The sequence below is a fragment of the Microcaecilia unicolor genome, chromosome 2 (assembly GCF_901765095.1).
Source record: "Microcaecilia unicolor chromosome 2, aMicUni1.1, whole genome shotgun sequence".
NCBI classification, from domain to species: Eukaryota; Metazoa; Chordata; class Amphibia; order Gymnophiona; family Siphonopidae; genus Microcaecilia; species Microcaecilia unicolor.
In genome coordinates, this window is record NC_044032.1 from 183,479,300 (window position 1) to 183,494,955 (window position 15,656).

Genomic DNA, 15,656 nt, shown 5'->3' on the forward strand with positions numbered 1-15,656 from the left:
ACAACCCCACATTTAAAGCAATGATATTTTATGGATCCCAATCATAGCATTATATCAGGATTCCACTGTACCCTATTCTGTAAATACCCATGTGACTTACATAGTGTGTATTTCCAAGGGGTGGGGGAGGTGTACACATAGGCAGAGCTTGTATGGAGTATGGGTAGAACTCAAACTTATATTTGTAAGTGTTATGATTCAGCTAGCAGACAGGGGAATCTTTGGGACTTGCTCCTGATTGGCCTGGCAGGGGTTGAGCTATTATCTGAAGCCTGATCTATTTAAGCCTACATCTCCCTACAACCCCTGCTTTAGCATTTGATTGCTGTCAGCTGAAGCCTGCTTCTGTCTCTCTGTTTGTGCTTGGGCACTTTGTGTATACGTTGGAGTTTGGCTTGCTCTCCTCGTAGTTTGTTGATTCTGTGTGTGTATGCTGTTTGTTTAAGTTTCCCTTTGCTTTTCTCACCTTTGTCTTCCGTATAGCTCTGCTTCCTGCGGTTCGGTGTTTCAGGAGTAGCCTTTTCCCTTAGCCTGTTTTCCCCTTTGTTTGCTGAGTCTGTCTCCTGATTGGTGAGCAGTGCTCTTTATCTGATCTTTGTATGTTAAGGCAACTTTCTCTGTTTGCTTACTCTTCCCTTTATCCTTGAGTGCTGTGTGGCACAGCCTTGTATATCCCTATAAGTAGTTCCCTTATCCTTGTGTATTGTGGGGCCAACCTTGTGCATTCTTGTGTGTGGCACAGCCTTGTATATTCCTAAGCAGTTCCCTTACCCTTGTGTGCTGTCTGGCACAGCTTTGTGTATTCTTATATGTGGTTTCCCTTTACCTTTGTGTGCTGTATAGTACAGCCTAGAGTGTTCCCTTGAGTGGCTTCCACTATCCTTGACTGCCATGTGGCACAGCCTTGTGTAATCCTATAGAAGCTTCTGTCTGTTGCCCTTTCCCTTATGTTTCTAGCTAACGTTGTGTGCGTTGCTTGTGCTCCAGTCCCTTTGGGAACCCCTCGTTGTTCTTTCTCCCTTCCCAGTGTATGCCTCGGTTCCTGTTCGGCCGTGAGGCCTGCATGCTTGGACTCTGTACGAGTGGGTTCCCAATAGGCCGTGAGGCCCGCCTGAATGCTCTATCTCCCATTTTCTGGTGGTGCTAGTTGATTGACCTGTGTATGCGGGGCTTGGTGGCTGGGGTTGTGCGTAGTGCCCGTTTGGTCTACCCTAGGCCTTGGCCAAGATCCTATGCTAGGCCTCGGCCTGGGCATCAAGGGCTCACTACCTGATTAACAGTAAGTTTAAGAATATTGTACTTTATGGAGATATTTATATTATATTATATTAATTGTATTTTGCTCACACCCTTTTCAGTAGTAACTCAAAGTGGGTTACATTCAGGAACACTGAGTATATCACTGCCCCTAGAGGGCTCACAATCTAATTTTGTACTTGAGGCAACGGAGGCCGGGTTAAGTGACTTGCCCAAGATCACAAGGAGCATCAGTGGGATTTGAACCGGGCACCTCTCCTCTACTCCACTCTGCGGCATGTAGGTGCTAAATACTTACATCACCTATGGATGGCATAAGAGCTCACACCTAAGTGTATATCTGCATCTATACCCAGTTATACTAGCAGGCACCTACTTTCTTTTATTGAATAGGTTCCTACCATGCACTCTCCGGTTACCTGATTGCCCTTAAAAAGACTTATTAGAAACATGGGTTTTCTGATTCATTAAGGGGACCATTTTCTAAATCCTAGAATGCACTATCTGCTGCAAGATCCATAGGAATAGAAAAGACCCTGCAACAGATAGCATGTGCTAACACTGTTAGTCAATTACTCCATGATGCTTTTTTGTCACCATTTTATTAATCTGCTAACCTCCTGGCTCCTTCTCTCCTTTCTCTTCATACCTACATTGTTATCACCTTTGTTCCCCTTAAAAGATTTCATTTGGTTTGGGCATTTAAACTACGTTTCTAGGCTGTCCAAACAAAAGCTTATTCTATTGTATGTTTTTCTAGAGTGTTATACTGTAAAATGTGCATTAGGATTTAAGTATAATTTTGTGAATCAGGAAAAAAAATACTTAGTACATTTGGCCCTTTCTCTTTTTTCTGTCTTACTCTTTCAGTAGATGTTCATTTTGGCTGCAGAAATTGTTATGCATTGCCATGCTAGATTTCCATACTCGGGGCATCCAAAAAATCCAGAAAGCGCATTAGTGAAATTCAATTATTTTCTGCAATACACAGAAATAAATGTATGGGGGCAGATATTCAGACCACAGGGAGGCAGCCCGGCTCTAACTCCCACAGTCGGTAGTGGGTGAGGCCGGATATCCAGTGTCGGGCCATTTCCAGTGAATAGCATTGAATTTCCAGTTTATTTTTGGCTGGTTTAAACATAACCACCCAAGCAAATATTCAGGACTGGCCAGTTAAGTTTATAGGCCCTGATATTAAGACCGAGATAGATAGCCCGGCTGTCTCTGCAGTCCACACTGAACTCAAATATTCAAAGTCAGGCTGTTTCCGGTGACCGGCATTGAATATCCAGATTAACTGCCCAAGCTGATTTTCAGCACCAGTCTGTCGGTTAAGTTGGAGCCAGCCAAAGTTATTCCATCTATTGTGGTAGCCAAATATGGCTGCCAAACTTAGCCGGCTCCGCAGTAAAAATTGCGGGATAGCCAGCTATATCGTGTGATATAACTGGCTATCTTTAAGCTGCTAACCAGCGATATTCAGCCCTGGCTATCTGGCGCTGAATATCACCAGATAGCCAGTTAGGTGCTGTTTTGGCGGTCATTTCCCTTTAAATTTTGGGCGGATAGTGGCCAAAGATAGACCTGCTATTTGGGTGGCCCCATTTGGCCACCAAACTTAGCTGGTGATGCAATGAATATTCACAGATATTCGGTTATATCGCATGATATAACCGGTTAGCCGCTAAGCAGTGACCAGGAATATTTAGCGGGACATAACCGGCTATCTGCCTCTGAATGTTTGTGGATAGCTGGTTAAGTGCAATTTAACTGGTCAGGAGCTGTTCCTGGCTGGTTAAATAGCGCTGAACATCGGGAACATGGTGTTATGTTTTTTTTGTCTGTATGTAAATGCAAATATGGCAAAAACCCCAGTTATTTATTTGAACTGTATTTTTTTTTTTTTTGCAGTGAATGTTCCTTCTCCTGTGATGGAGGCCATGTCCAGACAAGACCCACTGCAGCCCTTTAACAAAAATAAACTACCCTCTGCTGCCCTGCAGCGGTCCATTGTATTCCCACAGACTCCGTGCACCAGAAATTTTTCTCTTTTGGATAAGTCTGGGCCAGCTGATGGAGGATTTAACCAGGTCAACATCAAAAACCAACGAGTTCTCGCAAGCCCGACTTCAACGAGCCAACTCAATTCTGAATTCAGTGACTGGCACCTGTGGAAGTGTGGGCAGTGCTTTAAAACGTTCACCCAACGCATTCTCTTACAGATGCATGTCTGCACACAGAATCCGGACAGGTAAAGAGAAATAAATCACCATTTCCATGGGGGAGGGAGCAGTGAGTTAGCTGCCAGGATTGGAGAAGTTTGAGTCAAGAGGGAACTAAACCTGTATGGATTCCACTGAATTGTAAAATGTTGGCAAAGTGGGCAGGAATGGTAATGTGTTGTACATATGTGCTTTTTTTTCCTTCATATGTAAAACTATTGAGCAGCAGTTATTTGAAATCTCTGTGTCATTTGGGGGTCTCATTTTTTTTTAAACTGAAGTACATTAACCAAATGAAAGGCAATTCTATAACAAAGTGCTCAAGGACGCATGTCCCTGTGCACACATAATTGTACAAAAAGTTTTTCACTTACGCCTGTAAGTGGTATTCTATAAGGCTACTTGTAAGTGGCATCGTGCACAAATGTAACGGAGTGTACGTTTGGGCAGAGCATGGCTGGGCCTCCTAGTTATGCATGATACTTAAAGAATACAGGAAGTTATATATCCCCTTGCCACATTTAGCCGCACCCAGTGCATGCACCGGGTCTATGGCTCGTGTAACTGCATGAGCCTAAATGAAAGGCACACAGATACTGGGTTACATTAATATTCTATAACAGAATCTGGGTGCCCAGATGCTCATATAGCATAGAACCTCACCATGCAGCATTGGGGTGTCTAAAAGGAGGCACCCACTTATAGAATTGTCCCTTTTCTGCCGGATTCTATATAGCACGCCTAGCATTGTGCACTGAAATTCCATAACAACGTGCATAACTTAATTGCCTTAAGCTAATCGGCGTTGATAACAACACCTAGCAAGCAATAATGAGCACTAATTGGCAATAATTAGAATTTACTTGCACAACTCGCTAAGCGTATTTTGTAATGAACTGCGCCTAAATTCTAATGCGTGCGGTTCAAAGGGGGCATGGTCATGGGGAAGAAATGGGCATTTTGTGGGCAGGGATTTACGCCACATTTTCATTGGTGCAAAAGGAGGCGCATAGTTTTAGGCACGGGGATATCAACTAGGCCACTTATAGAATACGCTTAGCCGGAAGTGTTTGCCGTGCGGATTTTGTAGGCGCCTTCTATAGAATCTTGCCCTTAATGTGAAAGTAGCACACACTAACTGTTAACACACACCCACACTAACAATTAATGCAGTGGCTTGGAACATGGCACCAATTTCTAAGGTACGCTAATGGATTTAGCATATGCTAATGATTAACATGTGCTAAATGCCATGCAGCCCATAGGAATATAATGGACTGCATGGCATTTAGCATGCCTTAAAAAAAGGAGCCCTATGTTAACCGACAAATGTAAAGGGGAGATCGGCAGGGTCTGTGTCTTAATGTGCAGTATGGTAATATGCTGAGGTAAATGTAGAACAGTTAATGCCACCTGATAGTGGAGTTAAGTACATCCACGTGATCTGCAATGCATTTAACACACTGCGAGTGTATTGCCCCTGAGTTAACTGGAGGGGAAGATGCTGGGCTTTAAAGTTACTGTGTGCTCATTTTGTCATTAACACAATGCAACTGTAATCTTCAAGGCCCTGAAAGGAAATGACCCCGAGTATTTGAAGAATAGGATGATCCGCCACACACCGCCAAGGACACTAAGGTCCTCCCAAGGACTTTCACTAACTACACCCTCTCCAAAAGACATTACACGATGTGATACCCACAAGCGAGCCTTCTCCAGAGTAGCCCCCACACTCTGGGATGCATTGCCTGAAAGGCTCCGCTTAACACAAGACTACCTCTACTTTAGGAAGCAGGTGAAAGCTTGGCTCTTCAACCATGCCTTTAATGGAAGAAGTAACTAACCTGTTAGTCTCACTCACACACACAAGGATTGACTCGGGCTGCACATACTGCAGCGGGACATGTTTATCCACTCCTACCCTAGCTGAGATAATATTTAACCTTCTCTCTGACCTCACGTGCAACTTTCTTCAAATCAATCACCTTACCCTTCACTACCAATTATAATGTTCTAGTACATACTGTGTTGTCATTGCAAGTAGTATACCATGCCATACTTTGTATTGTTGTTCGAATATTTTTACTGCTCTAATTGCCTCCTGCTCATGTTTGATCTATTCTTACTGTACACCGCCTTGAGTGAATTCCTTCAAAAAGGCGGTAAATAAATCCTAATAAATAAATAAATAAACTGCAAAATTTTAACATACATTAGCAAAAGGGGCCCTTAGTTTTGCCAGGAGCTAATAATATTCAGAGGTGAGCCATGCTCTTTGTAAAAACATCCAGAAGCAGCTACGAAGAGTACAAGTATTGTATTCTGCAAGATTTTTCTGTCCGTGACAGTGCAGGAAGTTGGAACAAAATCTATTGCTATCACAGATGAAAAAAAAAATAATTAAACAGCCCCCTCCTTTGGGCTTCCAATGATAATATAATATGCCCCTCTCTCTGTTGTCGTTCCTTCAAAATTTCAGGGTTCACCTATAGTATGCAATGTGTCTGAATTTAATTAAGTACGAAGAGGTAATGAATTGGAATTTTTTTGCTTAGCCCTATTTTTCTTCGAAGCATGCAAAACCGTAAATCGTGCACAGCTGTCAAAAAGGAAATACCTACTCCCATGTTGATGTGGAGGAAAACAGATGCCACTTATTCAATAAACTAATATCCATACAGAAGAAAAATGTTGACTAGATACCTCAGAGTCAAAGTTGGTTTGAAAGTTTGTCAATAAAGAATTTTATGGCCATGAACAGGGGATGAAATTTAGCTGAACAAGTGAATTAAAATTTCAGGTACTCTGGCCAGTGGCACAGTGGCAATAATGGAACCATTATTCATGAATCAAAGCTTGTTTCTCTGACAGCCATGATAGCTGACAAAACAAAAGGCGAAAATGAAATTAATGCAATGCAAAATTGAGCGACTTTGTCTCTACTTCATCAGCTGATGAAGACAAAAGTACAACTATGGGGTACCTTGGGGGGAAACAATACAACAGCAGAATGTATGACTGAAATAGTGGTGTAACATTGTTTAAATGTTAAAAAAATAAATCTCTGATACATGCACATAGCACGTATGGGGTTACAGAGGATGCATAATGCATGCATAGGCACACACACATAGTTTCTGGTGACTTTTCCTTTGGTACAGAATTGGAAACATAGGTGGAATGTGCATTGACATTGAAAGCATATCTGAGTGATTGCATTGTTGATCTAATTTTATCAGCTTATACATGGGGGTAATTTTATAACAAGGTACCTACAGAAGAATCTCAGAAATGCACTTATCTCATTGCTGCTTGATAAAGGCACCGTAGCTGTCTTATTGAATTAAGTAATCCCCAACAGTGCATAGGTACTCCGAGACAGGCGTAAATGTGTGTGCTGTATGCCTACATGCACTCATTTTATAAAACACATATGTACATGACAACATGGATCTTATAAAAGTATATGTAGGACCTTTGTTGTCTGCGTACTATCATGCATATATGCACCCATGCAGTTTTTATGAGTCATTTTCCTCATGTCAAACACGCGTTATAACTGGAAAATGCTTTGCAAAATTACCTCCTAGGATGCCCCACTGCTCTGCTGGGATGTCTGTGTGGCCAGTCTACTAAGAATGCTGGGTCCACCCTCCACCCCCCCCCCCCCCATATATCCCAATGGCTTGTTTTTGTGCATTTTTCCCTTGACCTTTTTTTTTGTGTGTGTGTGGAAATGGTCCTAAAAGACAGACACACTGAGCACAAAAACATCTAGCAAATGGCCATTTTCAAAACAAAAAGACTTTTTCTGGTTCGAAAATCACTATGTTCACCACTTGATTTTTGGATGTTTTCAGTCAAATGTCCAAAATTGGACTTAGGTGTCAGATTGAAAATGCCCCTCAAAGTCATTCATTCAAAAATACACTGAAGATATATAACATTTTGGCTGTATTCTTAACAGAGATGAGCTAAATTTATTTTTATAATTGTGGAGCTGTTATATTTAGATATCTGAGAAGAAAAGTTATTTTTGAGTAAACACCAGCAAACCAATGCTACATGAAGGAATACATAATTCAAAAGAGTTTAACTGAAAAAAAAAATTGATTTGGAAATGAGATAATTGGTTAAGATTATAGAGTTGGTTACCCAACACCAAAGGGCAATTCTATAACTCTATACCTGTGGCTACATGCCCTTCTGCTAGTAAATGCACAAAAACTTAGCACTTACATTCATCCTTATCGAATAGCACTGAGGATGTTTACATTTGTAAGTGCTATGGTGTTTAACTGCCAAGATGGCGTACATGTGGGTGGAGCATGACAGGACATGGGCGGGGCTCCAAGTTATAAACATAACTTACAGAGTACTGTAAATTATGTACATCCCTACTACTTTTAGGCACCTAAATTTACACAAGGGGTAAGTGCAGGTACATAAATGTTAGGTGCGCTGATGCTGGGTTACACTAGTATTCTTTCATGACACCTCAGTACCTAGATCATTATTGAACTGGCTCCTTTCACACCAAATCAGGACACCTAAGTGGAAGCACCCAGTTATGTAATTTATTTATTTATTAGGATTTATTTACTGCCTTTTTGAAGGAATTCACTCAAGACTGTGTACAGCAAGAATAGGTCAAACATAAGCAGTAGACAATTACAGCAGTAAAAATATTCAAATAACCATACGAAGTTTGGCATAGTATGCTACATTATAATGTCAACATAATACGCAATAAAACATTTTAATAGACAGCATAGGGTGTAAACAAAGATGGAACATATGGATAGATAACAGGAGCAAGAAAATCAGGGACTAAAGAAAGTTGCAAATGAGATCAGAAAGGTGCTTGAACATGCGTGTCAGTGTGACTACTCATGGAACACAGGTACACATGACCCAGTGGAGCTTTGTGGGGCCTTTTCTCTATCCCACTCCTGACATCCTTATTAAACCACTTTTTAACTTACACAACATTAACAGCAATGTCAGCCAAAGCACATGTGGAGGTAGATTTTAGAAAGGACATAGAAATTGGAATTGAGACATTCAGTCTGGCTATTTATTTCAAATTCCACTAGAGTAGAGTGATGTGGTAGCCTTGTTAGTCCACTTTTAAAGGTAATCAATAGAAATAAAATAAAACGTGGAAAAGAAAATAAGATGATACTTTTTTTATTGGACTAACTTAATACATTTTTTGATTAGCTTTCGAAGGTAGCCCTTCTTCTTCAGATCAGAAATAAGCAAATGTTGGTAAATCACAGTATATATAAGTGAAACATCAATGCATTCCAAGGACAGCCTCACGGGAAGAGGGAGGGGTGGGTAAGGTGTGAAACATGGGAGCTGGGTGGATGAGAGACAGGGAGAGATGCATGGTGATAAGAGGGTGACAAAGCTGTAGAATTTTATGGTTTACTAGTAAAAAAGGCCCGTTTCTGACACAAATGAAACGGGCGCTAGCAAGGTTTTCCTCGGAGTGTGTATGTTTGAGAGAGTGTGTGTGAGAGTGAGAGAGTGAATGTGCGAGTGTGTACTAAGTTGTTAATACATGTTGATGTATCAATAAAGCTACGGCCAAATGTTTTACCACTGGTCAATCCTCATCTGGTAGAGAGCTATCCATCGCCTGCCGAGGCAAATGGGAAAGGCAAAAGACAGAAATGGCAGGGCATGGGGAATGGTCACAGCTGCCTATGTTATGTGGTGCCATGCCTCCTTGCCCTGCACCCACTAGTATTTTAGAAAAGGGGCCTGTTCTAAAATAAATGCAGGAAAGGATGTGTACGCACCAATTACATTTGGCAGAAGCATGCATTGTACAAGCATTCTTTTCCCCCATTTGATAACTTTATTTTGAAATCTTTTCCTAGTCTTCTAAAACTATACTTAGCCTCATTTCAGAAAGAGCTCCTGAAGTCCCCCAGGGCATTATAGATTTTTTTTATTTTATTTTATTTATCATTTTACTTAATTACATTCACATTTATCACATAAATGTGAGGAAATACAGAAATTAATATAAAAAGGAAAACATTTTCTCTCAACAATATATATTTACATAATTGTCCACAATTGGAAGATCCAAGATCAGGAAAACAACCTTAAAGAAAGTAAGAAAAACTCAAAATGGTTAATCTTACACTTCACATTTTCTGAGGGAGGAAGGTTAATCGGTTATTGCAGCCGGTACAGTGGTAACTGAAGGAAGTTGCTGCAGAGGATTCTTCATCTGTTTCTACAAACTCTTATAATTTCTTAGGTTCAAACAAATAAGTAATAAGGAAATAAAACACTTACAAGGGAATCGCGCTAGGAAGGTCCCACCTAGGGCAATGATTCCTGGCTTAAAAGCCAAGACCTCACACCTCCCAGTCTGCGATTTCCTTGATGTGTCAGGAAATATATGCATCTTTGAACCCATGTATCGGAAATACAATTTCAAAACATTGTTCCTATCTAAATCAAAGACGAAAGTCACTAATAATAACTCTATCTATAACTTCTGAATTTTCCAAAATGTCAGTTAAACTTACATCTCTTTTCTCTGATAAAGAAGATTTTAAAGGAAATATAATTTTAGTCACCAAAAGATGGCTATCAGAAGGTATTAGCAAAGTATCAGAGAAATATTTCTTCAAGAATTCAGTAGATGATATATAGGATATTATAGGTAAATTTATCATTCTCAAGTTATTTTCCCTTAATTGGTTCTCCAGAAAGTCCAATTTTTACAAGAAAGATAACTATTCTTCATTACCAAATTATCTGATTTTCATAGAGAAGCCATTTCTGTAATCAAAGTCTCTATTTTTATATCTTGGACTTCCACTTTGTTAGATAAGTATTAATATAAATTCTTTAACTCACATTGTGAAAAATTTTAAACATCTGAAGAAGAGAGTTATTCACATTCTGCTGCAGTTCCTATAGTACGTCCATTATTACATTATTGGCTTCACTAAGTCCAATTTCTCCACAGAAACCGCTCCATATATCTTCGGGGGGAAGAGCTCACTCTCCAATCCCCCAGTTGGTTTATTATCTGAGTCGATGCTTCGCCAGGACCTCCTCGGGTCCCATGAAAATCCTAACCCACTTCGGGTGTTTCCATTATTGACCTCCACGGCGAAGCATTACTATTTCTGGGTCTTGGAGTGGTCGTGCCAACAGGGGGACTCAAAGTCACTCCCTCCACTGAGATTTGGCAATAAAGCCTTGCTGTTCCCCGAAGCAAGAACCGATATCCCCGACGTTATGACCCCGAATCTCTTCAAAATAGACTGAGAAGTGGTGGGAACCCCAGCCGTGTTCGAGGAGGACAGCACCACGGCTTTGCCTTTTCTCTTCCCCATTCTCTGGGGAGCGCGCCCTCTTCTTCAGGCATTCTGGTGTAAAACGGGAACTCAACTAGCATACGTCCTCCCTCAACGCCATCTTGGATCCTCCAGGTTGGGACACTCTTTGTCTGGTTTCTCCTCAGAGGCCTGTCTGATATGGGTAACCCTACAGCATAGCCCTCTGAGTCATTGAAACACGGAAGCCCCTCCACCACTTACAAGGTGGTGTCCCTTCGGAGGGGCCCCAGGGCATTATAGATGTGCTGGTAAATGTTTTACAAGAGGCTCTCCCCCCCCCCCCCACAAAAAGCCCCCCTGGTGCACATAGAGCAATGCTGCCCTTCCCTTACCGGTCTTAGCAGGAAGGAAACCCCGGGAAGACTCCCCCCCACCTCTTGGTACATTCACCCTTTAACTCTGTCCCTAACCCCCCACCCCACCCCATGACACATTCACCACTTTTGTCTGCTCCCAAACCCACACCCCATGGTACACTCACCCTTTTACTATGTCCCCAACCCCACCCCATGACATATTCACCCTTTTACTCTGCCCCCAACCCCCTCCCCCCCCCCCCCACAAAACCATCCCATGGCACACTCACCCCTTTTCTCTGCCCTTAAACACCCTCTCCATGGCACACTCACCATTTTACTCTGCCCCCAAACTCTCCACCCCACGGCATACTCACCCTTTTAATTATGTATATATCATGTAGTTTCATGTGGTTGATCTTAGCCCTTCCTCTGAGGAGCCCGATGCAGCCGCGTCCCACTCCTGCCATCCCCCATCCTGCAAGTCAGCATTTTCTTCCTCATGTGATCCTACACCCCCCTTCCCCCTGTGTTTACCTGTAAATGCATTTTCCCCTCCAGAGGTTGCTGCTAGCAGTAACGTTTCACACACTACTGCCAGTGCCGGTCCTGAAGCCTTCCCGCTGCCGCTGTCAGTTCCTGTGACATCCACAGGGGTTGAACGCAGTGGTGGGAAGGCTTCAGGAGCGGCTACTGCTAGTGGAGAAAGATGCCTTTACAAAAAGTAAACACGGGGGGGGGGGGGGGGGAGGGCTTAGGTGCTGGACCGCAAGCAGGTGTGAGACTGGGATGCGCTTTCTCTTCTCCTCCCCTGCTGGCTATGGCAAGGAGGAAGGGACCGGCTGCACAAAAGAACACTTCCTTCTCTTGCACCAACTTAGATCCAACTGTTTATGTGAACTGCGGGATTGCGGTTCACATAAACAGTTGGGTCTAAGCTGGCGCAGGAGGAGGAAGTGACCTGCTGTGACCTCTTCTTGCTCCACAAGCTGTACTGGAGGGCTCAACAACTGGCTTGCAAGCAGGCTCCAGAGCACCACTGGTTCAGGCTCAATTTGATGAGGTCACAGTGGCTGGGACATCTACAGGGCTGCCAGCCAAATCGAGGAATACACATGTGTCTTTTTGGCCTGCCCTACTCCCATCCAAAAATGCTCACACCATGCCTCCTTGCCAAATGCGATTTTCACAATTTGGATGTTATACTCTGCTTTCCTAAAACCGCGATTTAGATATATATACAAAATATATGCCAAAATGATGGTTTATTTATTTATTTGTTACATTTGTACCCCACATTTTCCCACCTATTTGCAGGCTCAATGTGGCTTACATAATACCGTAAAGGCATTCGCCAGTCGGTTGATAACAAATACAAGGTTGTATTGTGGTCGAAAGAGGTAGATGTGTGTCAGGCACCGTGAAGGTCAAAGGGAATGAAGATTGAATATTGTCCTGTACGATCATTAGTTGTGCTGTGTTGCTGGGTGTGGGGGATTTACGTTGGATCAGTGGAGTAAGCCTTTTTGAAGAGGTTGGTTTTTAGTGATTTTCTGAAGTTTAGATGGTCATGGATTGTTTTTACAGCTTTTGGGAGTCCATTCCATAGTTGTGCACTTACGTAGGAGAAGCTGGATGCGTAAGTTGTTTTGTATTTAAGTCCTTTGCAATTTGGGTAATGTAAGTTTAGGTATGATCGTGATGATCCAATTCTGTTTCTGATTGGTAGATCTATGAGGTCTGTCATGTATCCTTTGACTACGCCGTAGATAATTTTGTGGACAAAGGTGCAGATTTTGAAGATAATGCGTTCTTTGATTGGGAGCCAGTGCAGCTTTTCTCGGAGGGGTTTAGCACTTTTGAAGCGTGATTTACCAAATATCAGCCTGGCAGCTGTGTTTTGGGCGGTCTGGAGTTTTTTTGCGAGTTGTTCTTTACATCCCGCATAGATTGCATTGCAGTAATCTGCATGGTTTAGGACCATTGATTGTATTAGGTTTCAAAAGATTTCCCTCGGGAAGAAAGGTTTTATTCGTTTAAGTTTCCACATTGAATAGAACATTTTCTTTATTACGGAGTTTACTTGGCTCTCAAGGGTAAGGTTGCGGTCAATTGTGATGCCGAGTATTTTTAGGCTGTCTGAGGTCTAAAATGTGAACAGGACTTCTAAAATGACCACCTTAATAGCTTCCCAAGTAAATGAAGAATTTTGTTTCTTTTTTTATGGGTATCGGAAGCAAGTATTCTACATGCTTTGTACCATTGCATATCTTGAGAATACTTAGCCAAAGCAAGCCAGTTTGTTGTACTTGTATGGGTACACCACATCCTTATAGTGATACAGAAATTTCTGCATTAGTCATCTACGGCCCCTTTTATAAAGGCGTGCTAGCATTTTTAGTGCGCTAAAAATAAGCATGTGCTAAACTTTAGAGATGCCCATATATTCCTATGAATCCAATTCCTAGGACCATTTACAAATTTTTCATGTGGGAACTATACATCACATATGTTCAAATCTCACCATCCCAGACACTATATGAAACTAATAAGTGCACAATTAATAAAGGAGCTCGCTTCTTAGATGTTACATATCAACTTATCAGCACTTTTCTTAATATCATACTAGATACCACTTAGAAATTTTAAATTTTTGTAGAGGGGATCATCAGAATATCCTGCAGCTCACACTGTTAGAAATCTTTGTTTCTTTTCAGCGGCAGTGTGGCGCAAATTTTCATTGATCCACAAAAGTTTTTTCTTTTTTTTAAATTTTCTATTTACTTAACTTTCACATTCAAAAAAACGTATTGATGTATAAAAATTCCTTTAAATGTAGCTATAATAGTATGCATAGTATATCACAGTATATTTCTATGGGCATCTCTAGCATTTAGCGTGCCTTTGTAAAAGACCTCCTTAAGTAGAGCTGATGTGAGGGTATTAGTTGCTCTTCAGTTTTGTGGCTTCTTTAAATTAAATTCCAGGCCCCAAGCCCTCACATAGGTACCATCAAAGTGCCTTCTTGTTTTTCCATTGAAAATGTCGTCAGTTGACGCCTGGTCGCCATTTTCTCCCTATTCTCAGCGAGGGTTCCTCTGGGACCTGTCTGAATATAATTAGGAACATAAGCGAGCAGAGTGAAGTTACAACCCCTGAAGACGCATTTCGGTGAAACACATTTGTGTAGGGTGTGGCAGGAGTTTGGACCCATACCTCCAGAGGGAGGAGAGTGTTAAGTAAAGGAGAGGAGACTCGAGGAGAGATTGGAAGACAAATGGAAGAACAGAGAAGATATAGACGTAATTGATTAGAATCAGAATTGAATTGACTTTTATCATAAGTCGTAAACGATGTGGCACAATATAAGAACACATTTTCAATGGAAAAACAAGAAGGCACTTTGATGGTACCTATGTGATATTGTTAGACAGTGAAAAAAGAAAAAAGGAAAGAAGAACAGAAGTATCAGGGTTATGAGATAATTGGACATATCCCACAGGCAGTTGATGAGAAATATTCATTTAATTAAAGACAGGATGATGTTGTATATGAAGATTAGTCATCATTTCATAGATGTACTACGATGTGCGCTTTATGTGCAATAACCAAGTACGATTTGAATTGTAGGAGTGATTGTGTGTATGAATGAGGCTAGGATTGAGGAAGTTTTAATTAATTGTATTTGTAATCTAAATATAAGGGTTTAATAAAGTAGATTGACACAGTAAAACTTTAAGAGTGATTACATTGTTAAGTAGTAGAACAAAGAAAGCAGCATGATCAAATTGACTAAATAACTGTGGAGTGCAGTCACTAATGAAATCTACTGTAGCAGCATTTAATTTTCAAAAGGGTAGCTATGATAAAATGAGGAAAATTGTTTTTTAAAAAAGCTGAAAGGCTCAGCTGCAAAAGTTAGAACTTTAAATCGGACATGGACGTTGTTTAAAAAAACATTTTGGAAGCCCAGATCAGATGTAGTCTACATATTAATAAAACATGGAAAGAAGAGCAAATGACAGCCAGCAGGAGAGCTTCTGTCTGGTTAAATCACAGTGAGTAGGCCATGACTGGATTTTCAGCAGCACCTAACTGCACAGTGTTGCTGAAAAGCCAGTCCCTCCAATATTTAAAACCATTTAACCAGCCATCCTAGCCGGTTAAATGGTATTTAACCGGCTAGCTGACAATATTCAGCAGGAGATAGCCGGTTATTTCCCACTGAATATCACCGATTAGCGCTTAGCGGATAACCAGGTATATCGTGTGATATAACCAGCTATCTGTTATTATTCAGCGCATCGTCAACTAAGCTTGGCGGCCAAATTAGGCCGCTGAAATAGCAGGAATATCTTTGGCCGGTTTGAGCTTAACTGGCAAGCCCTGAATATTGGCTTGGCTAGTTAAATTCAAACCAGCCAAAAAACACCCGAATATTAAATGCCGATCACCGGAAATGGTCCGGCATTGAATATCCAGGCTGACTGCCGCCCGTGGGA

The 15,656-nt window shown here is 41.5% G+C and overlaps 1 protein-coding gene across 2 annotated transcripts in view; it reads left to right on the top strand.

Moving 5' to 3' along the window:
• The window catches only part of PRDM6 (PR/SET domain 6), a 258,332-nt gene that overhangs the window by 170,663 nt on the left and 72,013 nt on the right, over window positions 1-15,656 (top strand). For both annotated transcript variants that reach the window (XM_030193545.1, XM_030193544.1), the window contains exon 6: window positions 3,172-3,511. In XM_030193545.1, coding sequence (XP_030049405.1) covers window positions 3,172-3,511 — 340 coding nt within the window. The remainder of the gene's footprint in view (window positions 1-3,171; window positions 3,512-15,656) is intronic.